We start from the raw sequence: 24657 nt of genomic DNA on the forward strand, positions 1-24657 counted from the left end.
TGAGATCAGCTGCTGCTGGTCTGGAGGTGATCCAGATGAGAGCAGAGGGAAGCAGATTCCCCATAATGAGGTTCGTCAGCAGCACGTCCACTGAGACCGATTCACTCACCTTACACAACCTCACATTGCTCTGAAAATCCAGAGACAGACGACACTCGTCCAGACCATCAAAGATGAACAACACTTTATATTCACCACTGGATATTTCTATTTGTTTTGTTTCAGGAAAAAAGACACAAAGGAGGTCTGAAAGACTGAGTGTTTTGTTCTTCATCAAGTTGAGCTCTCTGAAAGGAAGGGGAAATATGAGCTGGATATCCTGATTCTCTTTCTCTTCAGCCCAGTCCACAATGAACTTCTGCATAGAGACTGTTTTTCCAATGCCAGCGACTCCCTTTGTCAGCACAGTTCTGTTGGCTTTGTCTTGTCCAGATAAAGCTCTAAAGATGTCATTGCATTTGATTGGTGTTTCCTCTGTTGCTGCTTTCCTGGATTGTGTCTCAATCTGTCTCACCTCGTGCTCATTATTGATCTCTCCACTTTCACTCTCTGCGATGTAGAGCTCTGTGTAGATCTCATTCAGGAGTGTTGGGTTTCCCTGCGTTGCTGTTCCTTCATACAGACACTGAAACTTCTTCAGCAGATTTGATCTGAATGTGCTTTGGTCCAGTTGATAGTCAAAAATGGAAAATAAAATAACAGATTACAACATTAAAGAAGTAAAAGTGACAGTAAAGCAAATAAACAAGCGTTAATCTATTAATCTATTCATCTAAACCATGTCTACACCAGACATGGCAAAAGCAAATAGAACTCATTATTATTACATTTACATTTAGTCATTTAGCAGACACTTTTATCCAAAGCGACTTACAAATGAGGACAATGGAAGCAATCAAAATCAACAAAAGAGCAATGATATACAAGTGCTATAACAAGTCTCAGTTAGCTTAATGGAGTACATGTAGCAAGTTTTTTAAAATCATATAATAAATAAAAAGAAAACAGATAGAATAGAAAAAGAATAGAGCAAGATAGTGTTAGAGGCCTTTTTTCCTTTTGTTAATCAGAAGAAATCAGAAGTCAGAAAGTCAGAATTATAATTGTATAATAAATAAAAAGAAAACAAATAGATAGAATGCAAAAAGATTAGAGAAGCAAGAGTTAGTTTTCTTTTTTAAAGAAAACAAGCAGTTAGTAAATAAATAGAGTGCAAGTCTAAAAGGGGCAAGTTTTTTTTCTTTTTTTTTCTTTTTATAAAGAATATAATATAGAGAGTGCTAGAGTTAGAATGTCAAATAAATATGGAAGAGATGTGTTTTTAGCCGATTCTTGAAGATGGTTAAGGACTCAGCTGCTTGGACTGCCTCATTCTGGATTAATTGTAGAGGTTTGATAGAACTGGCTGGAAGACCTGCCAAGACAGCATTACAATAGTCCAGCCTGGACAGAACAAGAGCTTGAACAAGGAGTTGTGAAGCATGTTCCGAAAGAAAGGGCCTAATTTTACTTGATCTTAGTACTGCATTCAACACTATAGATCATGACATACTCATAGATCGATTACAAAACTATACAGGTATTCAAGGGCAGGCTTTAAGATGGTTTAGATCCTACCTGTCCGATCGCTACCACTTTGTTCATTTAAATGGGGAGTCATCTCAGTTATCACCAGTAAAATATGGAGTGCCACAAGGATCTGTCCTAGGTCCTCTGCTATTTTCAATATACATGTTGCCCCTTGGTAATATTATTAGAAAATACGGGATTAGTTTCCACTGTTAGGCTCATGATACTCAACTATATATCTCAACAAGACCAGATGAAACTTCAAAATTATTTAAGCCAGGGGTTAATAACCTTTTAGGACATGCGCCCCCCAAGTTTGTCTAATTTCACTCGCACCCTACACTGTCTACACTTGACTACACTGTCAATAAGCGTGACTGACACTCGAGCCAACTCGGCTCTAACTGTCGACTAGCAGTGGGAGTCAGATTGCCCCCTAGTGGATGGCTAAAGATTTGCTAACTCATATTCATAAATCCTCAAGGGAATGTCTCTGAATTAAACTATGCTCGTGCCGCCCCACAGGTTGATCAAACCCCTGATCTAAGCTAACAGAATGTGTTAAAAATGTAAAAGATTGGATGACCAATAATTTTCTCCTATTAAATTCTGATAAGACAGAGATATTACTTATTGGACCAAAAGACAGTACACAGAATCTCTTGGATTACAATTTGCAACTAGACGGATGTACTGTTACTTCCTCTACAGTCAAAAATCTGGGTGTTATATTAGATAGCAACTTGTCTTTTGAAAATCATATTTCCCATGTTACAAAAACAGCTATGGACACACAGCTGGGCTCCGGTGAGTTTGATCTGTCACTGTGAAATTGAGTTTAATATAATAGACAAGAGCAGAGATAATAGAGACAAGAATTCATAAAGTTACTTTAATATATATAATTGATCTGCCTTGTACCTCAGATCAGTTGATGTGTGTCCTCCCTCAAGTTGTACTGGCTGCTCCATAGACCGGTCACTCTTCATGGACACACAGCTGGACTCCGGTGAGTTTGATCGCTCCCTAAGGAATTGATTTTAAAAGAATATAGACAACAGAATAGAGACAATAGAACAGAATATAGATAACAAAATAGAGACAAGAATTCATGAAGTTGATTTTTCATGGAAATAAATCTTTAATATGAAAATCTTGTCTATTCAAATATTGATTGTATTTTGATTGTTTATGTTGCTAAGGATGCTGCACAGTGAGACACAGGACGTTTGGGTGAAGCGGTCAGCTGTGCTTTATTGTGAATAAAACACAGCTGTTGACTATAGCTAGAAAAGTATATAAAAAAGTGACTGGACTGCAACATATCCTTTTATTGAAACTGGTGCTCTGCTGTTTGAAACATTTCATTAGGTACTTTCCCTTTTGTGGCAGAGTCCTTTTATGTCTTACAAATGTGGCATATTTATATATGATAATTTGCACAGCTTTCAGAAGGACTGTTAGAGGTTATTAGTAAAGAAATATGGATGAATTAGAAAGTAAAGAGCGGGATATGCTTGATAATAAAAAGTAATATTAAAAGCACAAAAAGAACTGAATCCACTGCTAACAGGATGCTTTCTGTGTGCACGCTCCGAGCAGAACATGGACAAGCATAGTAGCCTTTAGTCTCAGTCTCAGACAGGCCACCCACGAACCGCTAACTGAACATCTGATGCATATGGCACACAAAACTGGAAACACTTAAGGAATTTTGAAGTCATCATCTGATTGGTTGAATTCTACAAGATTTCTGGGAGATGTGCATATCGCATTCTTTAGAGGTCCGCCTGGAAACAAATCCGTCTTATGCAAGAATTGCAAGGTTCATGGCATTGCACCATTGTTGTAGTAAACTTGCACGACATTCTTGAATGAATGATTTAGTTGCTCACCGGTCTGTTATTGTAGGAACATCAACTTTACATTTTCATGCCCCAAAACACAACGCTAAACAAAATGAACTTTGATTGGTTGCTTTACATGGTGGTCAAATGACCTCTTGGCCAGTGCTTGGACAAAAAAAATAGTGAGTCCAGATCTTCTGCCGTGGGTCTGAAGGTCTGGCTACGTGTGTCTAAGTAGCCTTTGTCAAACACACACAGAAATCAATCAAAATGCCTGTCTTGGTTTGTAATTCATGTAAACAGTCAATGTAAGAACTGTGTAGCACTGTGCGTTGCTCTTCACTCACTCACTCACAAAATTTATGCTCACCTTTATGCTTTAACTCAACTTCACATTGCACAATTAATTCCATATTGCAACTTAATTATTGTTTGTTGCATATTTGTTTTTAGTTGTCTATGGACGTAATAAAGTTACTATTATTGAAATGTTATTGGAAAAAAACATTAATTTTATAATCTGCATTAACCAAAAAAAAAAAAGGGGTTGCTGACCCCTGTTCTAGGGAATGCAGTTTTTTTTAGGAAACACACAGCTTAAGTAGTTCCAGGCAGCTCTTGACTGCATTACAGTACATTATCACTCCGGCAAATTATGTCAGTTACTTCAAAAGCCCTTACAGCCTACAACAGCAAAAGAACCAGAACCCACAAAGATACTGACCAAGAAAACAAATATGACAAACAGTAGGATAAATATTACAAACTATTTCCATGTTTTTCACACTAAATTAACCTTCATTATAGCACGTTGTCTTTCTCTGGTTCTACCTCTTTACACACACACAAGACGCACACATGGAAACATATATGAAAGTAGCCACAGAAACTTGTTGTCAGCGCTGTCTAGCAGCTTTATGGATGAAACAGTTTCGCCATTGAAAAGCTACATGACATTTCTCAGAAGTTAGGTGGTAATGCCGCTGGATTTGAAGCAGATATATATACATCTTTGTACTGTATGTTTTCATCTCTTGCTCAGTTGCTGCTACTGAACACTACTGAGAGCAATACGGTCTCTCTCTCTCTCTCGTAACTGTATATCAGTGACTCAAGTCTTTGTTACTAGCTCTAAAATGACGTTTTTGGAATTAGCAACGGAGCCATGAGATGAGATGAGTAGGAATATAGTCCCGCGCACAAGACTGTTTTAAGGACAAAAACCTGACAAATGCCTTGAAATAAAATCTAAACACTAAACGATGCCATGAGGTGTGGTTACCATGATGAAATTAAATTATTTAAAAATAATGCATTCTTTTTTAACAGTTCAACAGCTTGTCTCAATTATTCATTACTTCATTTTCATTTTTACTAGTGGCAATGCATCATTTTAATAAAAAAAATTAAACTAATGATTTCTCAATTCATTGTCACTACAATCTCATAGCATATGGATATGTATGGAGGGCTGAATTACTCAAAATTAAATAATGAAATATTCATTATACTATTCATTTGTCATTAAAAAGATAATCAAATAATTAAATACACTTGAAATAAATCATAAAATCACCAAATAAATCGATAAATGTCACTTGTGTTACTTGTCAATTTAGCACTAGTTTGCATCTATTTTTAATTTCTCTCTGTCATTGGGTTGATTTTTCCATTTCTTTTTCTAGGTTCAGTATAGGCACGCCACCAAATCGATTTCTTTCGACTTTTTGATTAGTAAGTTTAGGTGTGTTCTTTCACACACCACAGCTTATGACTGAAGGGCCAATAACTCTCAACGCTGTTAAGAACGGACCAGACACCTACAGTAAGCCAGTGTTATTTACAGCATTTACTGTATTTCAGCCAGTATTGCCCTTACATTGTCTGTATGAGTAAAAATTATGTTGTTGTCAACAGTTTGGTTCTGCAAGTGTTTTTTTTCTTTTTTTCTTTTTTTTAATAAACCTGCATGTTATGAATATTGATGCTCCAACACAAATTGCTTGTGATTTGTATGTCGCTTTGGATAGAAGCATCTGCTAAATAAATAAATGCAAATTTTGCATTCCACTGTGCTGCTTGTATTAGTTCTGCCAGGACCACTATCGTCAAAGATAACTTACAATTAGCATACATTTTAGGTTGGGGGGTATGGTTCTGTTCTGGGCAACACTCCCTGCCCATCCATGCAGCCTAGCATGGATAGGAGCAGGGAGAGCATAAATAACCCCCCTAGGGTAAACTGAACAGAACCAACATTAATGATTAATGTAGCAGATATCATCAATGTTCTAAGTGATTATTTTATATCAACATAATTCAGTGGTCTGACTCAAGAAGAAATATCCAATGCCAAGTCCTGACTGGACGAGAGGAGGAGCTGGGGATGGAGGTGGGTGATTAGCTCCTGAGCAAAGCGATAGCTGCTGAATAATGACTGAAAGGACCTTATAAAGGGAATTATGTTTGGCGTCATATTCCTATAGGTAGACGTGGATCAGTTGAGTGTCAGCTGATGCGAGCTTGACTAACGTGACCTGCCAGAACTAACGCTACACTCCATAAATTATATTTTTATATAAATGTGCTAGACGGATGTGTTTGGGTTTTGGTACTCAGTCTAGTTTCTTTTTCAGCATTTTGCATATGACTGCCACGTTTTTAAAATACTGTGTCAAGTTAATAAAGCAAGAAGCCCCAATTATCCATTGTTTAAAGTAATTTTAGACCAATTACGGTGTAAAGAAGCCTGAAATCACACTGGATTCATTTGGACTGATGAAAATCTCTGTCTGGACAGCATTCTTGCAATGACCGTTTCTGAGAAGAGCAATTACACAACATTTTAAGATGAAGACTCAAAGAATCAGACACTGCTGCTTTTTACATAACACATTTGCCATTTCGAATTACGATACAGCTTGGTTTGTTGGTCCATTGGGTCAGATTGCTTTCTCACCACCACCACGTCAAGAACATCAGTGATGGGGGTCAGCAATGAAATATCAGGACTGAAGCTCTGAACCAGATAGGAACCTGATCCTGTATTCAACTCTACTGCAGAGCCTTACAATAATATGAGTGGAGGTCACTGAGTTTTAATTGCTTCCAGATTTTGATTGATTTCTTGATTTTGTAAGTTTGATAATTTGCCAAATTCTGCCCTGCATGCTTTATTAGTTGTGTGTCGGTTGTCTCTCTGTACCTCAGATCAGTTGATGTGTGTCCTCCCTCAAGTTCTACTGGCTGCTCCATAGACCGGTCACTCTTTATGGACACACAGCTGGGCTCCGGTGAGTTTGATCTGTCACTGTGAAATTGAGTGTAATATAATAGACAAGAGCAGAGATAATAGAGACAATAATACATAAAGTTACTTAAATATATATAATTGATCTGCCTTGTACCTCAGATCAGTTGATGTGTGTCCTCCCTCAAGTTGTACTGGCTGCTCCATAGACCGGTCACTCTTCATAGACACACAGCTGGACTCCGGTGAGTTTGATCGCTCCCTAAGGAATTGATTTTAAAAGAATATAGACAACAGAATAGAGACAATAGAACAGAATATAGATAACAAAATAGAGACAAGAATTCATGAAGTTGATTTTTCATGGAAATAAATCTTTAATATAAAAATCTTGTCTATTCAAAAGAAGCTTAGGAAATGTTGAAGAGCGATGATGTTGTCCAGAGATACTATCTATATATCCATCTTTCTATCTATCTATCTATCTATCTATCTATCTATCTATCTATCTAACTAACTGCCTGCCTGCCTGCCTGCCTATCTACCTACCTGTCTGTCTGTCTGTCTGTCTGTCTGTCTGTCTGTCTGTCTGTCTATCTATCTATCTATCTATCTATCTATCTCCCTGTAAACGGGGCATACAATGTATTTTCTGTCAAATTAAGATCATATGAAGACTTAAATGTACCTGCATTCTGGAGAAATATCTTGTTTTAATGTTTGTTTGTCCTCCATGATTCAGTCAGTCTTCATGGAGCTCAGTCAAGAACACTGATTGAGACAAAATGACATACAAAACACAAAAGATACAAATTTATGAATCTGCAATTTTCTGTTTACTTTTAGGCACTCAAGCTGCTCAGTGTTGTTACATTTTGTTGCAGTTAGATTACAGTAGCCTACAATGTTTTAATACAGGCTAAAAACTACACCTTGCAGTACACTCTAAAAAATGCTGGGTTGTTTCAACCCAACTTTGGGTCAAATATGGACTAACCCAACTTTTGGGTTAAAAATTTAATAAAAAAATGTAACCCAACAGCTGGGTTAGTCCATCTTTGACCCAAAGTTGGGTTGAAACAACCCAGCATTTTTTTAGAGTGTACGAAGGAAAATAAATAAATATTGTAACCAAAACATGATGCACAGAATTTGAGTTAAAAAAGTGACCAAACTGCAACATTAAGAAAAGTTATATTCTAAAAAAAACAACAAAAAAAACACTAGTTTTATATTTGCAGTCTCTGCGAAGGCATGTCTTGTGATAATGGCAATTAAGATGAAATGTTTTCTTCATAGAGTGAATTTTAAAATACATTCCAGTAAATTCAAACACACCCACCCACACACACACACACACACACACACAGAGAGACGTTAAAGCGAAAATTGTTATAGGCTTTTTTTGGTAAACCAGATATTTAAACTACACGTCGTATTTTGGTTACATTATACTTTTTGTTTTAGATGTGGTTTCCAGAGCGACGTTTAAAAGTAAACTAAATGTTCTCAATCTGTATCCTACCGAAAATGTAATAAAAAGTGTAGGCTATTTTTAAGCATATAGCATTTTAGTAGTTCTTTATCAGTCCACCAAAGCCAATTAAGATATGATGATCAAGATCTTCACGTTTCGTTAAGTGATTCATGTTAGTGATTAAGTTAATATTTTAGGGATAGGCCAAATGAGGAAGTCCCTTATACCTCACCTGAAGACTCGGCTTCATCGACATATTTGTCTACTCAACAACAAAATAAATAATACATTTGGCTACTCAACACAGGCTCCCAAAATGTTCCTGGTTTCTCATACTTGCATGTAAAATCCTAAATAAACAGCTAAAATAAGTAGGCCTATACTGTTAGACACTTTGATGCTCAGGGTTTAAAAGAATCTTAAAAGGACGCAGGTAAACACATTCTACTTTCGCTTTTGAGTCTGCTGCATAAAGCCAATCCTGCTTGGAGGACGAAAAAAGCCACATCGATCAACATTTAGAAATATAACCTTTATATAGGCCTACATTTATGTTCAATTTAGATTTGTATAACTATTTTTTTAAATCAAAATTGTCGCTGAATGTCAGTAAATGTACATTAAAATTGCAGACACGTTTGTTATAATTTTCCTTTGTGAGTTCACTACAACGAAAAAACAAGGACAAGTGTCGAGTGAAGCGCATGCTTAATGTTTCTTTATTGTCTTATGCGTTGAAGTATAGGCCTATTCGCCTGCTTAAACCAATGATATCCGCATTTTTAGCTAACCCCACCTGAAGACTCACCTTGAACGAAATGTGACGTTACAGCTTCTCAAAATGTTTATATCCCATCAAGTAGAAATTCATGCACAAGCTACTATTAAATATTAGGCTACAATTAAACATAAAAATTCGGCTACTAGACGTAGATTCTCGGTTTTTCTGATCTAGTTATGCTCAGGTGTAAAATGACGCATCCAAAACTGGCTAGACTTTCACTTTCACTTGCTTGCCATCCAGCTCATTCCATCCCTAGACAGCTTAGTTATGAGAGGGAATAAAGAGTAATACTTAACCAGTCTTGACCTCTACATTTTCAGAATTATTCCATGTTTTGGCAAACGTTTTTATTCATATAAATATTGCAGAGCGCACTGTTATGTTGCCATAGTCAAAGGTTTAAAAATAAAAATGTTAATTGCCACATTCAAATAAAGATTTTAAAATGCAGCCTAGGTGTCATGTCCATATAATATATATGTATACTTGTTTAATTTAAATCTAATATATATGTATATGTTCAGCTAATTGTCAACCTGTATGCTTCTCGTAAAAAAAAAAGAAAGTGAATATGCATATAAACAGCCTTTTAATTAACAGAGTAGAATAATCATGGCTGATAATAAGACATGCAAACAAAAAAGAAAACCAAACTGGACGCAAGAACAGCTGTTACCTCTTGCCCAATTGGTTAATGAAAACAAGTATATAATCAAAGGACAATTTGGAGTTGGGATAACCTCCAAAACCAAAGGTGATACCTTTTTAAAAGCACATTATCGTCAAATGTTTCTAAAATGTTTACATTCAGGTGCAGAACTGCGGTCAAACCAGTCGCACTTCAGAAAAACACGGCCAAGCCAGCCGCGAGTGAAATTATGGTGCGCGTGTATTACTCTAAATACGGTAAACGCAGGAACAACACAGAGGGAAGGCGCTTTCAGAGCGCTTTTCATCTAGACGCCCAGAATTGAGATATGATGACATTTTTTAGGATTTTTTTTTGCCCATCTGCTTTAATATTCGTGTAATTTATTGTTGTCTTTGACTGTTCTGTATTACTATAATTTTCAAAGGATAATATCACACTTTAGAAGGCTATACAGACCTAATTTCTAATAAGTAGAAGAAAACAATGGTCACTTCTTATACGGGACGTCCATACTATATGCACACCTCATATCAAACCATTTTACTGCAGCGTTTTGGAGACCTTAATCATGCACATTTAGGCTACAAACTCTTTGTAGAATTGTACAGTAAGAAAGTTATTTCCCTTAACCAGGGAATTAACGTTCTTAGAATTGACAAGACAGTTGACCCCGAGAGGTCAGCTAAATATCTACAGCGGATCTAAAATATTCATAATTAATTATAACTAGTTATGATTAATTATTCATATTTCCCATGAGCTGATTCGTTACAGATGTCTGTCTGTAGAGGCTCTTTATTCACCATCAGCTGATCCAGAGAAGATCAGACTAACATCTAAAACCTGTAAGTGAAACAGAGACAATCAAATGTGTCACATTACGCATTACCACTTTAGAGCTATAATTTTGCTTTATTAGAGAGAGATAATAACATAACTTTGTGATAAAGAATGTCCAAAAAACCCTTGATGTTAAATCCAAACCACCATGGATGACCTTTAACAGTAAGCACTTGACCCTTAAAACAAGCAGTGATACATATTTACCATTATTCTCCATTGCAATGGACAGATGTAGAAGACTGGATGTGAAAAAAGTTCTTATTTAAAAAGCTCAAAATACACAGGGTTAAAGCTCAAATATGGTTTCCACTAAACATTTATGCTTAATAATAATCAAAAGCAACCAACTAAAACTTCTCTATCACAAACATTGAGGCACTAGAAAAGTAGAAAATATAATTTAAATACCCAAAGATCAAACAAATAACTATAAACAGAATCCGACTCTCATTAAACACTATAGTATATGAATCATTCAATGGAAAAATAAACTAAATTAACTTTCAATTACAATATGAAAATTTTTAATCATCATTACTCACTTAAGCGTCTTCATTTTATGAGATGGGTCATCTTTCGGATCAGAGAGCAGCTTCACATCTGTGTCTCCTAGTTTATTTCCAGTCAGATTCAGTTCTCTCAGGTGTGAGGGGAGGATTGATCTCAGAGCTGAAGTCAGAGCAGCACAACCTTCACCTGTGACTCCACAATCACTCAACCTGTAGAGAGTAAAGAACATGAATGATGAACTGACACCATCTGCAAATAAAGAATAAGATGTGTAAACAAATGTGAAAAAATTCATAGAGAATGCAAAACACATAAACATTATATGCTAATTATACAGCATCAATGTACAGAAAAAGACACTGTTGCTGTTGGCTGCCAGTTTTGATCTGGTCACATTCAACCCTTCATCATGTCTCACATACTAACCTCTACAATCATCAGCTCTCACACAGACACACAAAAAAACCAACCTCAGCTGCTTTAGTAAGTGTGTCTCACACACTCTCCTGCTCACTGTCAGTGATAAGATTTTGTGAAAAATGACCAGTTTTCTTTCTTTGGTAAGAAAGCACATGCTAAAATGATAAATGTGATCATGTTTAATCAGTGTAGTGATTGTTGTCAGTGTGACTTACTGAACTGATCTGGATTCTTTAACCACAGGCAGCAGCTTCAGAAGAACTTCATCTGCTGTATTTTGAGCTCCAATAAATTTTTTTAGTTTAAAAACATCCATCTCCTGCTCTGATGTCAGCAACACAATGCTCTCTGATGCAGCTCAGATATTAAATTACATTTCTTGTGGTTTAAAACCTTAGACAGCAGACTTTGTTTGGTTTGGTCAAACACACAGATGTTGTCCTTTGTAAAGGAGAGGTGTGCAAATAGAGCTGCTAGATGTTCCTGGATGCTCAGATGAACAAAGCTGAAGACTTTCCCCTGATTCAAGCCAAACTCCTCTCTGAAGACCTGAGTGCACAATCCTGAGTACACTGATGCTTCTGTCTCATCAATGCCACACTCTCTCAGGTCTTCCTCATAGAAGATCAGGTTGCCTTTTACAAGCTGCTCAAAAGCCAGTTTCCCCAGTTTGAGAATCATGTCTTCATCTTTAACTTTCTTCTCATAGTCCTTCTCATGTTTGATGTGGGTCTGAATGATCAGGAAGTGTGTGTACATTTGAGTGAGAGTCTTGGGAATCTCTCCAGTCTCTGCTTCACTCAACATCTTCTCTAGAACAGTGGCTGAGATCCAGCAGAACACTGGGATGTGGCACATGATGTGGAGGCTCCTTGATGACTTCAGGTGTGAGATGATTCTATCGGCCAGACTCTGATCACTGATTCTCTTCCTGAAGTATTCCTCCTTCTGTGGATCATTGAAGCCTCGTACCTCTGTCACTCGATGGACACACTCAGAGGGAATGAGAACAGCTGCTGCTGGTCTGAAGGTGATCCAGATGAGAGCAGAGGGAAGCAGATTCCCCATAATGAGGTTCGTCAGCAGCACGTCCACTGAGACCGATTCACTCACATCACACAACCTCACATTGCTCTGAAAATCCAGAGACAGACGACACTCGTCCAGACCATCAAAGATGAACAACACTTTATATTCTCCCCTGGATATTTGTTTTGTTTCAGGGAAAAAGATATGAAGAAGATCTGAAAGACTGAGTGTTTTGTTCTTCATCACGTTGAGCTCTCTGAAAGGAAGTGGAAATATGAGCTGGATATCCTGGTTCTCTTTCTCTTCAGCCCAGTCCACAATAAACTTCTGCACAGAGACTGTTTTCCCAATGCCAGCGACTCCCTTTGTCAGCACAGTTCTGTTGGCTTTGTCTTGTCCAGGTAAAGGTCTAAAGATGTCTCTGCATTTGATTGGTGTGTCCTCTGTTGCTGCTCTCCTGGATTGTTTAATCATTTTCAAAGTTTTTAAATTCCTTGTTTTATTGTTGTGATTATTTTTTTCTTTTCTTTTATGTAAATATAAATAAACTTGCCTTGCCTCAATCTGTCTCACCTCGTGCTCATTATTGATCTCTCCACTTTCACTCTCTGCGATGTAGAGCTCTGTGTAGATCTCATTCAGGAGTGTTGGGTTTCCCTGCTTTGCCATTCCTTCATACAGACAGTGAAACTTCTTCAGCAGATTTGATTTGAATTTGCTTTGGACCAGTTGAGAGTCATGACTGAAAGATTAAGACAATAGCTTTACAACATAAATTACAGAGGTATAAGTAATATATATCCATCTATACAGAAATGTCATACCTCAAAATAGTTGACGTGTGTCTTCCCATCAATGTTACAAACTTGTTCATAGGCAGGTCACTGGTCATGAACAGACATGGAAAGAATAGAGACAATTCATATAACTGATTTTACTTTTGGAATCTGACATAGAGAATCTATCTGACTTTCTGTTCATCTATCTGGACAGAAATATTGTACCTCAGATCACTTGATGTGTTTCTTCCCTTAAATTCTGGTGGCGCATCCATAGACCGGTCACTCTGCATGGACACACAGCTGGACTCCAACTTGACTTCAACAGAATAGAGACAACATAATAAAGTGGAGATATAGAATAGAGACAGGAAATTAATTAATTTTACACAATTATACCATGGTCTACCTCAATACTTGATTCTGATTGACTGGAAGGTGTGCATTAAAATTGTTCGACCATAGATAAAATAGAAAAAATGAACTGTTATTTTATTTTTCCAAATTATGCACTGCAAACATCAAATGAAAGCTTTAGCTTTTCCATGCTATGAAGTCACCATGGTATAAGCAGGATAATCTACAACTAAGTGGGCCACCCTCCACTCTGGTCATTTGCCTCCATGTTGTGCATTAAAATTCATGGATTTTTCCTTACATAAACTTCACATAAAGACTCAGTAAATCTATCCGTCTGTCTAGACAAAAATGCTGTACTGTACCTCAGATCACTTGATGTGTTTCTTCCCTTAAATTCTGGTGGTGTCCATAGACCGGTCACTCTTAATGGACACACAGCTGGACACAGCTGGAAGTTTGATCTCTGCCTCTGGTTTTGACTTTAACAGAACAGAGATAATAAAATAGAGATAACAGAACAGAGACAAGAATTCATACAGTGGGTATAAAGTCTACACACCCCGTATTTCGAGAATCATATCACATCTTTCTTCACTGCTAATGAAATGCCCAAATCAACAAATAAAAACTTTTAAGAATATATATATATTATATTAATTGTTTTCCCTCCTTAAAAGTTTCTGATTGTTACAAGAATTTGATTGGTTTCAGTATTACATTAATGATGGGAAAAGATATGTTCATGGTTTTCCATTTACAGCACGTGAATTCCTGTTTATGAAACAATAAACATTACTTTTAGACAGTACTATATTAGTATTTGAGGCAGTTTCGATTTGGAGAATTTTTCATTGGGTCGGAACGCAAAATGGCGCAAGCAAAACTATTTCTACTTTCACTTTCATTCTGTTCATGCTGTTTAGAGAAAGAAAGCAAAGAAAACAGCTCATACCATCCATTTCATAAAATTATGATTTAAAGGCAGTAGAACATTGAATTTATATTTTTACACATGAAACTCCCTCAAATCACTGAAAAAATAGAAACTCAATGATTTTAAATATACTTGAAATATTTAATGAATATGACATTTAATAACTTTAGACATTTTACATTTGTTTCATGATTTGACTATAATGGGAAGAAGCAGGTGCCCACGCTCTATGCATGAGAGTACAATGTTATGGTATAGAAATGCCTAATATTAAAGATGTGTTGGATAGAATGATGGTCACCAAAACACAAAGCAGAACAGGACAGACCTTTTAACTTACAAGGATGGGTTTATGCTTTCAAATGATAACTCGTAGGAATGATTTCTATTATTATGCATTTTGTATTATTAAGACATTTTACATTTGTTTCATGATTTGACTATAATGGGAAGAAGCAGGTGCCCACGCTCTATGCATGAGCGTACAATGTTATGGTATAGAAATGCCTAATATTAAAGATGTGTTGGATAGAATGATGGTCACCAAAACACAAAGCAGAACAGGACAGACCTTTTAACTTACAAGGATGGGTTTATGCTTTCAAATGATAACTCGTAGGAATGATTTCTATTATTATGCATTTTGTATTATTTTGTTTGTCACTAGAACCCATTTTATATACAGAGGCATATCAGAAAAAAATAACAGCCCTTAAAGACATTCTATCAGTAAACCATTCAAAAGTGCATCTTTTCGCTTCTAAATGTAAAATTCAAAAATGTGTGTACAGAAAATTTCATCTCTTTGATGTTCTTTCTTTTGCTGACACTGTCAGTCATCTTCCTCTATATTCATGTCCTTTCTATAAAAACAATACTCTTCTTTTGTTTAAAAACAATTCAACAATATTCTGTTAGGGATAATGTTTTCCATCTGGGCATTGGTCATGAAACCATTATGTTTCTGGACATGAAGCAGTAATACTGTAGTTCACCATCTGATCTCTGAAGAGCTTCATGGGTAAACATGGGTTTAACAGTACTGAGCAAAGCATACGCATGCTTGCAGGTTTTAGGTCCATATAAGTCTCAGATTGTGATGGATTCATCATCTAGTGTCAAAGCGAGTCAGATCCTGGAGAAATTATTAGCTGAGCACTTTTCGGCTGGTCTGCTTTACTGGAAATATCTGCAGATAGGAAAAAAATACACAGTTCTGTGTGGAATAGTGTATGAATCAGGTACATGGGTGAAATAGGACCAGAAACCAATTTTTTTTTTTTATTAATTGTTGGATACAGTCATCATGCTAGGTCTATTTCATATTATAAAATATTTATCTTATAGTTTATCTAACATATCAAATAGTTATCCAAACAAACATGGTATTTGTACGTGATGTGAAACCACTGTTTGTAAAAAGTGTCTAACATCTGACCTGTTCTAATGTGAATCTGTGGGATGTTCTGGACACGACCTGTTGACCTCAAACCATTCATCAATACACCTGGAGGAGCAGAAGATGAGCTGATTTCCACAGACGACAGCAGGTATGTGTGTGTGTATGACTGTGATAGTGAATGTTTCTCAAACCCTTTGTGGTAGACACAGAGACAGGGCAGTCGAGCGATGGTGTCCCCCTGAACCATGTCATCCAGACATATTGAACACTCGCCAGAGTCCCGGGACAAAACATCATCTACAGAAAGAGAAAACATCACAACATCACTATCAGCATCAGAGAAGCTCGGAGCAGCAGCTGATGACACACGGGGCGCTGTTACACAAAAAAAACAAGTCAGCATTAAAATAGACGGTGGAGGACAAAAACAAGTTTGTCAGTGGAGCTAATAGCTGTCCAGCAGGAAATAATCTCAGGTTTTTTGGTTATTTCAGAAATTTTTGACCTTTTAACTTACAAGGATGGGTTTATGCTTTCAAATGATAACTCGTAGGAATGATTTCTATTATTATGCATTTTGTATTATTTTGTTTGTCACTAGAACCCATTTTATATACAGAAGCATATCAGAAAAAAATAGCAGCACTTAAAGACATTCTATCAGTAAACCATTCAAAAGTGCATCTTTTCGCTTCTAACTGTAAAATTTAAAAATATGTGTACAAAAAATTGTATCTCTTTGACGTTCTTGCTTTTGCTGACACTCTGTCAGTCATCTTCCTCTATATTCATGTCCTTTCTATAAAAACAAAACTCTTCTTTTGTTTAAAAACAATTCAACAATATTCTGTTAGGGATAATGTTTTCCATCTGGGCATTGGTCATGAAACCATTATGTTTCTGGACATGAAGCAGTAATACTGTAGTTCACCATCTGATCTCTGAAGAGCTTCATGGGTAAACATGGGTTTAACAGTACTGAGCAAAGCATACGCATGCTTGCAGGTTTTAGGTCCATATAAGTCTCAGATTGTGATGGATTCATCATCTAGTGTCAAAGCGAGTCAGATCCTGGAGAAATTATTAGCTGAGCACTTTTCGGCTGGTCTGCTTTACTGGAAATATCTGCAGATAGGAAAAAAATACACAGTTCTGTGTGGAATAGTGTATGAATCAGGTACATGGGTGAAATAGGACCAGAAACCAATTTTTTTTTTTTATTAATTGTTGGATACAGTCATCATGCTAGGTCTATTTCATATTATAAAATATTTATCTTATAGTTTATCTAACATATCAAATAGTTATCCAAACAAACATGGTATTTGTACGTGATGTGAAACCACTGTTTGTAAAAAGTGTCTAACATCTGACCTGTTCTAATGTGAATCTGTGGGATGTTCTGGACACGACCTGTTGACCTCAAACCATTCATCAATACACCTGGAGGAGCAGAAGATGAGCTGATTTCCACAGACGACAGCAGGTATGTGTGTGTGTGTATCTGTGATAGTGAATGTTTCTCAAACCCTTTGTGGTAGACACAGAGACAGGGCAGTCGAGCGATGGTGTCCCCCTGAACCATGTCATCCAGACATATTGAACACTCGCCCGGGACCCGGGACGCCGAGTCCCGGGACAAAACATCATCTACAGAAAGAGAAAACATCACAACATCACTATCAGCATCAGAGAAGCTCGGAGCAGCAGCTGATGAAACACGGTGCACTGTTACACAACAAAACAAATCAGCATTAAAGGGTTAGTTCACCCAAAAATGTAAATTACCCCATGATTTACTCACCCTCAAGCCATCCTAGGTGTATATGACTTTCTTTCAGATGAATCCAACCGGAGTTATATTAAAAAATGTCCTGGCTCTTCAAAGTAGAAGATTTTTCAGCCCCGCTCCCGCAAGATTCTGTCCCGCGCCCGCCCGCTCCCGCAGAAATATATCTTATCTGGTCCCGCTCCCACCCGCGACATTCATGTTTTGTCCCGCTCCCGCCCGCATAAAAGTAATCTATTGATTTTTTTTAGTACATCGAAGAAATGTACATGAAATGGTTCTGTAACATCTCTTAAGCTCCACAAGCTCCAGCATAAACACTACCGATAAAATATTTGTTATTTAGGCTAAGCATCAACATTCACAAACCACTGTTATTTTTAACGGAAAAGCAAGCATGTGCTTCCTTTATTATCACTAAAAGTTGACATCTCAGTTAATCGCAATCTCATAAAGCTCTGTTATAACACAGTAAATATATGCACAATGGATCTTTCACAGTGTCTACACTTTGTGTGTTAAAATAAAAGGATTCGTGAGCGTGCAATTTCAGCACTGTGGTGAGTAGATTCTAACTTAATCACTTCTGATTGGCCATTGCATTCCAGAAATGCATTCAACAGCTGAGTCTGTGATTGGCTACATTGCGCAACCCTTTAAACTGCGGTACTCCTGCAGGAGTGCAGGTCTCTACTTCAAAGCTTTATAATGGCAGTGAGTGGGTGTTATTTTTCAATAATCCTAAAGAAGTCCAATAAAGCACATCCATCCATAATAAAAAGTGCCTCAAATGGCTCCAGGGGGTGAATAAAGGCCTCATGAAGCGAATCGATGCGTTTTTGTAAGAAAAATATCCATACTGAAAATTTTTATAAACAGTAATCTCTAGCTTCTGCTAACTGTTGTACATGCGTTTACAACAGAACGTCGTTCCGGCGGATGGTGTAAGTGTAGCGTAAGCAGTCTATAAATACCTAAAATATGACAGTTCTTCTGTGCACCTCTGTAGTGCAAAGATGAATTTTGTTGATACTGATTTAATTTGATTGGTAACATATTCATCCTGATTGTGTCTTACTATTCTAATTTAATTTACTGTTATTTGTTAATAAAATTTGAAAAAGTTTACGAGTATAAATGTATTAATTTGACAAAGGATGACATACTTTTAACAAGGTGAGAAAAAAGCCATTGCAAAGGTTAAAAAAAATGCCCAAACAAATCACTAAGGAGTCAAATATTGCCTCATAACTGGAAGGTCATTTTCATTATTCTGATTAATCACTAAGTGTGGTTATCTTTACCACCGTTAATTAACAAATCCCAATGCACATCACAAATGATGAACTCACATAGAGTAGTTGTGTTACAGGCCACTGTTTTAATCTACTTAAGTCGAATGCAAAACACATTTCTATGGACGTATTGGATGGTTATACAGTGCTATGATGAACATCCAAATTAGATGCAATGCCGCTGCAAGCGGGGTTGCTTATGCTGCCATCATAATCTTTACACAATCTCTGGCTGAAGATAAGGATTAAAAAAAGATGCCTGTTTGTTGCGATTAAAATCAGCATATGCCACATAATTTACTATGATTGGTTACTGCAATTATGAGCTTAACTGCATCAATTTGATCCAAATATTGTGTTTACACATGAGGTAACGTTTAATCGCAGGGTGCATGTAAACAGTCAATGATAAAAGGGAAATATTGTATTGTTTCAAAATAAAAAGAAGCATTAATATACTTAATTTGTACTATAAACGTGTCTTCAGGTTATAATGGTTAAAAACCCTTCAGACCAGAGTAAAACTTAGTTATGAGTCCCTTAGTTATTTTCAAACAGATTCAGTTCTCTCAGGCGTGAAGAGGATTTTCGAGCTGAAGTCAGAGCAGCACAACCTTGACGTGTGAGACCACATTTATTCAACCTGTAGAGAACAATAACACACTTCAGTCTCTCAGTTCAAGATCTACAGCTCAGATAATCAGGAACTTCAAAATCAGAAAGAGAGATGCAATCCACGGCATGATTAACCGGTCCAATCTAAACTGCATGTTCATTTAAGTATCATAAAAAATATATATATTAAAAAAATTGTTTTTTTATGTCAGTATCCCAAAATAAAGCTGATATAGGGTCTTCAACCCTCCTCCTGGCGCCCCACTGTCCTGCAAAGTTTCTTTCCAACCTGTTTCAGCACACCTGCAAGTGTATTTTAATGTGACCTGAAGAGCTTGATTAGCTGTTTCTGGTGAGTTTGATTAGGGTTGGAACTAAACTCTGCAGGACAGTGGATCCCCAGGAGCAGGGTTGAAGATTTTTGAGATATAACATCTTTACACATCATCCAATGTTTATACTTACCGTAAAGATAATTTTACCATGTCAGACAGTCTCTTAATTATTAAACATCCTCTTCAGTTATATGAAAGGACACTTTAGTCTTGATTAGTTTTGGGTTTAATTGTGTTCACAAATCATAAGGGGGAAACGAAAGAGAATGTTGACACATTTATACAAACTTACGACAGTGTTTCCAGTTTACAGCGAAGATCCTTCAGTAGATCACAGAGCAGATTTACTGCTGTGTGTCCTAGTGTATTTTCAGAGAGATACAGTTCTCTCAGGTGTGAGGGGTTTGATCTCAGAGCTGAAGTCAGAGCAGCACAACCTTCATCTGTGACTCCACAATGACTCAACCTGTAGAGAATGACACTCTTCAGTCTCTCAGTTCAGTATCTACAGCTCAGATCAGCAGAAACTTCACAATCAGAAACAGACTTAATCCATGACATGATCAACAGGTTCAGTCTAAAGTGCAGGTTCATTTCAATATCAAAGGAATTTTTTTTTCCAGATTAAACTAACAATTAAACGTCTTCAATTATAGGACCAGACACTTTTTTTAGTTTTGGGATTAATTTTGTTCATTCTTCATAAGAGGAAAAAGTACAAACATTTTTTACACATTTATACAATCTTACCACAGTGCTTCCAGTTTACAGTGAGGATCCTTTAGTCCATCAGAGAGCAGATTCACTCCTGAGTCTCCCAATTTATTTCTAGACAGATACAGTTCTCTCAGGTGTGAGGGGTTTGATCTCAGAGCTGAAGCCAGAGCAGCACAACCTTCACCTGTGATTCCACAATAACTCAACCTGTAGAGAACAATGACACTCTTGTCTCTCAGTTCAGGATCTACAGCTCAGAGAAGCAGGAACTTCACAAATATGAAAAAGAGACTTAATTGGCAGAGTCTGTACCACAACACTCACTTAAAAAAAAAAAAGATAAATAAATAAATAAATTATATACAGGTGCATCTCAATAAATTAGAATGTCGTGGAAAAGTTTCAGCAGAAACTTCACAAATATGAAAAAGAGACTTAATTGGCAGAGTCTGTACCACAACACTCACTTAAAAAAAAAAAAGATAAATAAATAAATTATATACAGGTGCATCTCAATAAATTAGAATGTCGTGGAAAAGTTCATTTATTTCAGTAATTCAGCTCAAATTGTGAAACTTGTGTATTAAATAAATTCAATGCACACAGACTGAAGTAGTTTAAGTCTTTGGTTCTTTTGCTGCAAGCAGCAATTACAAGGGTTCAAGCACTTTAAGGCATTTAAGCACATAAAAAAGACATTACATATTATTTAGCAAGCCTGTAACCACCTAAATCAATGATTTAAAAAGGGCATTTTTGTAATTTACCAAAGAAATATGTTTTATTTATTTTTTCATTTTAATTAGTTTTTTTTTTTTTTTTATATATATTTAATTCATGTATTTTTGGCTGTTATAGCACCACCTATAGTCCGATCCCAATACAAGTTGGCAAGCTTCTTTAGCATGATATGCTGCATGTGCTCACCTAATTTTGTGAATTTTCGATTTTAAGGAATTATAGGCTTTTGCGTATATTTGGCCACACTAATTTTCTAAATGACCCTGTTATAGCTAACCAAAGTGTAAAATGTAACTTTTCCCCCCCTATAGTCCAAGGAATTGTACTGCAGTCTTTTTCTTGAGGTTAAGCAAAAGCAAAAAAAAAACTAGGACTAGTTCGCAAAAGTACGTTTTTTTAAATAATCTTGAATAATTAACAAAAAATTGACAGCAGTGGTTCTTGAAGTTGTTCAGAATGAGATCTAACATATGATATGAATATTGTATGTGTGAAAAATCATGCAATATACAATCGTTTACACACTAGAAAAATGCACTATAGCCCCGCAGTGGCAGATGTTTTTCAAATTTCTCACAGACCTTTAGGGCCATGAGTAGCCTAAAGCAGGCCCACAGAGTTTTATTCCGAATAACCCCATCTAATAGGTGCTCAAACTTCATTGGTCGATGGCAGCCATGTTTTTCAAGATACACAAACATGTTCATGTGGACTAGAGTATGTGAGCGGAGTGGAGCGGCAACAATTTCCCCTCCACGCTTCAAGCATTCAATAATCACTCTGCTCCGAGTTCACCATTTCCCACTCTCGCTCCACTGATCAGAAACATCAGTGGAGCGCTTAGCTTAGGCCTACTTGTCTGTGCAACGTCTCTCGATCTAGGATCTGTACGTTATGTGCGAGCTTGTGTGTTCTGTCCGTGTGCAGCAATGTAGCAGCACATTAGTTTTGAGCGGAGATTAACAAACTGTACAACTTACAACATGCTTTAACTTCCCGCACTCGTCCATCACCATTTTAACCTTCATATGTGATCCACATATCTTTCAAGCTAACTAATTATGTTTAATGCGTGAGTTGGCATAACTTGTGCTCGTGACAGAGCGGTAATGGACAGTGGCGGCTCGTCGGGAGAGGCAGGGGAGGCACAGCTTCCCCATAATTTTGAGGTGAAAATGGGAGGAGGACGATTTAATGTTAATAAAATTCACAATTCATTTCAGCTCATGTCTCAGAATGTGTATTTTTTTTGTACAGTTTTTTTGTTTGTAATTTCACAGCTGTAATACCATAATGTGAAAGCGCCGCTTTTCTATTGCAAATTTGCAGAATCTGCTGATGTAATTACAAATGCTTGGTGATAGAGAAGGGTAGGGGGAGGCTAGTAAAAAAAAATTAGCCAATCACCATCGAGTGTTCACTTTCAGCGCTGAGGAGTGTTGAGAAAAGAAACCTTGTAAGGGAGGCTAGCCTCCCTTTCTGATATCAACCAATCATCAAAGAGTCGTAAATTACGTGATATTAGTTTGAACGTCTGCCGCTGCACTGATAATGTACCTGTCAGGGTTCTGTCACTTCGGTCTAGGGGTATTCATAGTTTTGTGACCGAGCCCTGACACTCGTGTCATGTCATTGTTTCATGTGAGCGTGCGGCTTCGAGTGTGCTCGAGCCGTGCGCTCTCGTCTGCGTGTACTGTTTCATGTTGGAGCGTGGTGTTCAGATCCCGGCACTCATGTCTTGAGTTTCGGTTACGTGTTGGGGTCCGGACACTCGCGCTCCATGTTCTGTCTGTTGGAGCGTGCGGTCTCGAGTTCGCTCGGCCGTGCGCTCTTCTGTCCACGTGTGTTGTTTTGTGTGAAGCACGCGGTTTGTGTTCAGCCACGTGCTTTTCTTGTTGTCTTGTGTGAACACGCGGCTTATGAGCTATTTTAAAACCCATGAGCCGCCACTGCAAATAAAACAATGATTTGCACAAAAAGAATGATTAATTATCAATTGAGAATTTGTTACTGATATGGTCTTATGAAAATAATAATATGGGCTGCGAGAAAATAATAAATAAAAAGAGTGGGGCTGCTATGAGTGCAGGCAGTCTAGGGACAGCATCCATATTTCAACCCAGTGGCATGACAACACCGGCCCTCGCGGCCAAAAATACAGACCAGCCCACCGGGAATCCTCCCGGTGCTCCCAATTAGCCAATCTGGGCCTATTTTCACGTTACCTTACGTGAACCTCACTCCACCAACGATATCAATCCACTTCAGCTATGTGTCTGCATTAGGTCAGTAACTAGTTGGCATGTCTGTTTTTTTTTTAATGTGGAGTAGTGGATCAAATTAACAAAGTAGGCTATACATTAAATCCTTTAGTTTAAATGTGCTCACATGAATAGCCTTTTTATGTTTCTGTTGTGGTTGTTTTGTTTATTCTGAGAAGAGACATATGGTCTTCTTTCCTCACCCGAATTGCTCCACAACTTGTAACATTCTAAATCAACATTTGGAGGTGATAAATGCTATATTAAGGCAATTATTATGCAGCATTTTATGCGTGTAACATTACTTCGAGCCTGTCAATCAACATTAGCGCCACCCACAGGACATCTCTGCCAAAATTTTGTCCCCATGTGTTCAGAGATTAGAATATAAAGCTTACAAAATGTTTTTCATATATTAGCGCTACGGCCCAGAATCTGCCCCACCTAAATTTACGGTCAGGAGCCACTACTCCTGACCGTAACGTTTTCGTACATTTTTGGTTTTAGGTGAATCATCCTTTAAGTTGTTATATAGAGGGTTTGAACTGCGGGTGAAAATCGACCATGGCAGGTAATGCATATCAACACAATAATCAATTTGGCAGGCTATGATTCATAAATGATGTTCTAGCACTTTGCATGTCCTCGCTATTAAGTGACGTGACATGTGACGTGACATGTGGCCAAGTATGGTGACCCATACTTGGAATTAGTGCTCTGCATTTATCCCATCCAAAGTGCACACACACACCGTGAACACACACCCGGAGTGTTTATTTTTATTACCAATTAAAAACCCTTTTTCTGCAGTACTGAGTCCTCGCCTCATCCCCCTACCCGGAACCTTGACAGTACCAAGTACTTATGAGTAGCGATATTGAATATTTGATTGCCAACAGATTTACCAAGCTGTCATTCAAACAGTAGGGTCTTTCGCACTGCGGAAACCTTTTCATAGTACCAGAACTAATTGTGGAACTACCCACTTTTTGGCGTTTTCACACCGCCAGAACTGGGTGCGATTTTAGTACCGGACTGCCTTTTTCAA

At 37.3% G+C, this 24657-nt stretch overlaps 2 protein-coding genes across 2 annotated transcripts in view; both read right to left on the bottom strand.

Annotated features, from left to right (window-relative positions):
- The window catches only part of LOC107559751 (protein NLRC3-like), a 33134-nt gene extending 25709 nt beyond the window's left edge, over positions 1-7425 (bottom strand). The window contains exons 1-4 of the mRNA XM_016243688.1: positions 7355-7425; positions 6824-6928; positions 6622-6726; positions 2491-2595 (exon numbers count right to left, since the gene is read on the bottom strand). Coding sequence (XP_016099174.1) covers positions 2491-2595; positions 6622-6726; positions 6824-6928; positions 7355-7401 — 362 coding nt within the window. The 5' untranslated portion in view covers positions 7402-7425. The remainder of the gene's footprint in view (positions 1-2490; positions 2596-6621; positions 6727-6823; positions 6929-7354) is intronic.
- LOC107559752 (protein NLRC3-like) overlaps positions 7409-24657 on the bottom strand; it is a 26644-nt gene continuing 9395 nt past the window's right edge. Inside the window, exons 10-11 of the mRNA XM_016243689.1 lie at positions 11074-11141; positions 7409-7437 (exon numbers count right to left, since the gene is read on the bottom strand). Coding sequence (XP_016099175.1) covers positions 7409-7437; positions 11074-11141 — 97 coding nt within the window. The remainder of the gene's footprint in view (positions 7438-11073; positions 11142-24657) is intronic.

The sequence above is a fragment of the Sinocyclocheilus grahami genome, unplaced genomic scaffold (assembly GCF_001515645.1).
Source record: "Sinocyclocheilus grahami isolate Dianchi unplaced genomic scaffold, SAMN03320097.WGS_v1.1 scaffold697.1, whole genome shotgun sequence".
Classification (NCBI taxonomy): Eukaryota; Metazoa; Chordata; class Actinopteri; order Cypriniformes; family Cyprinidae; genus Sinocyclocheilus; species Sinocyclocheilus grahami.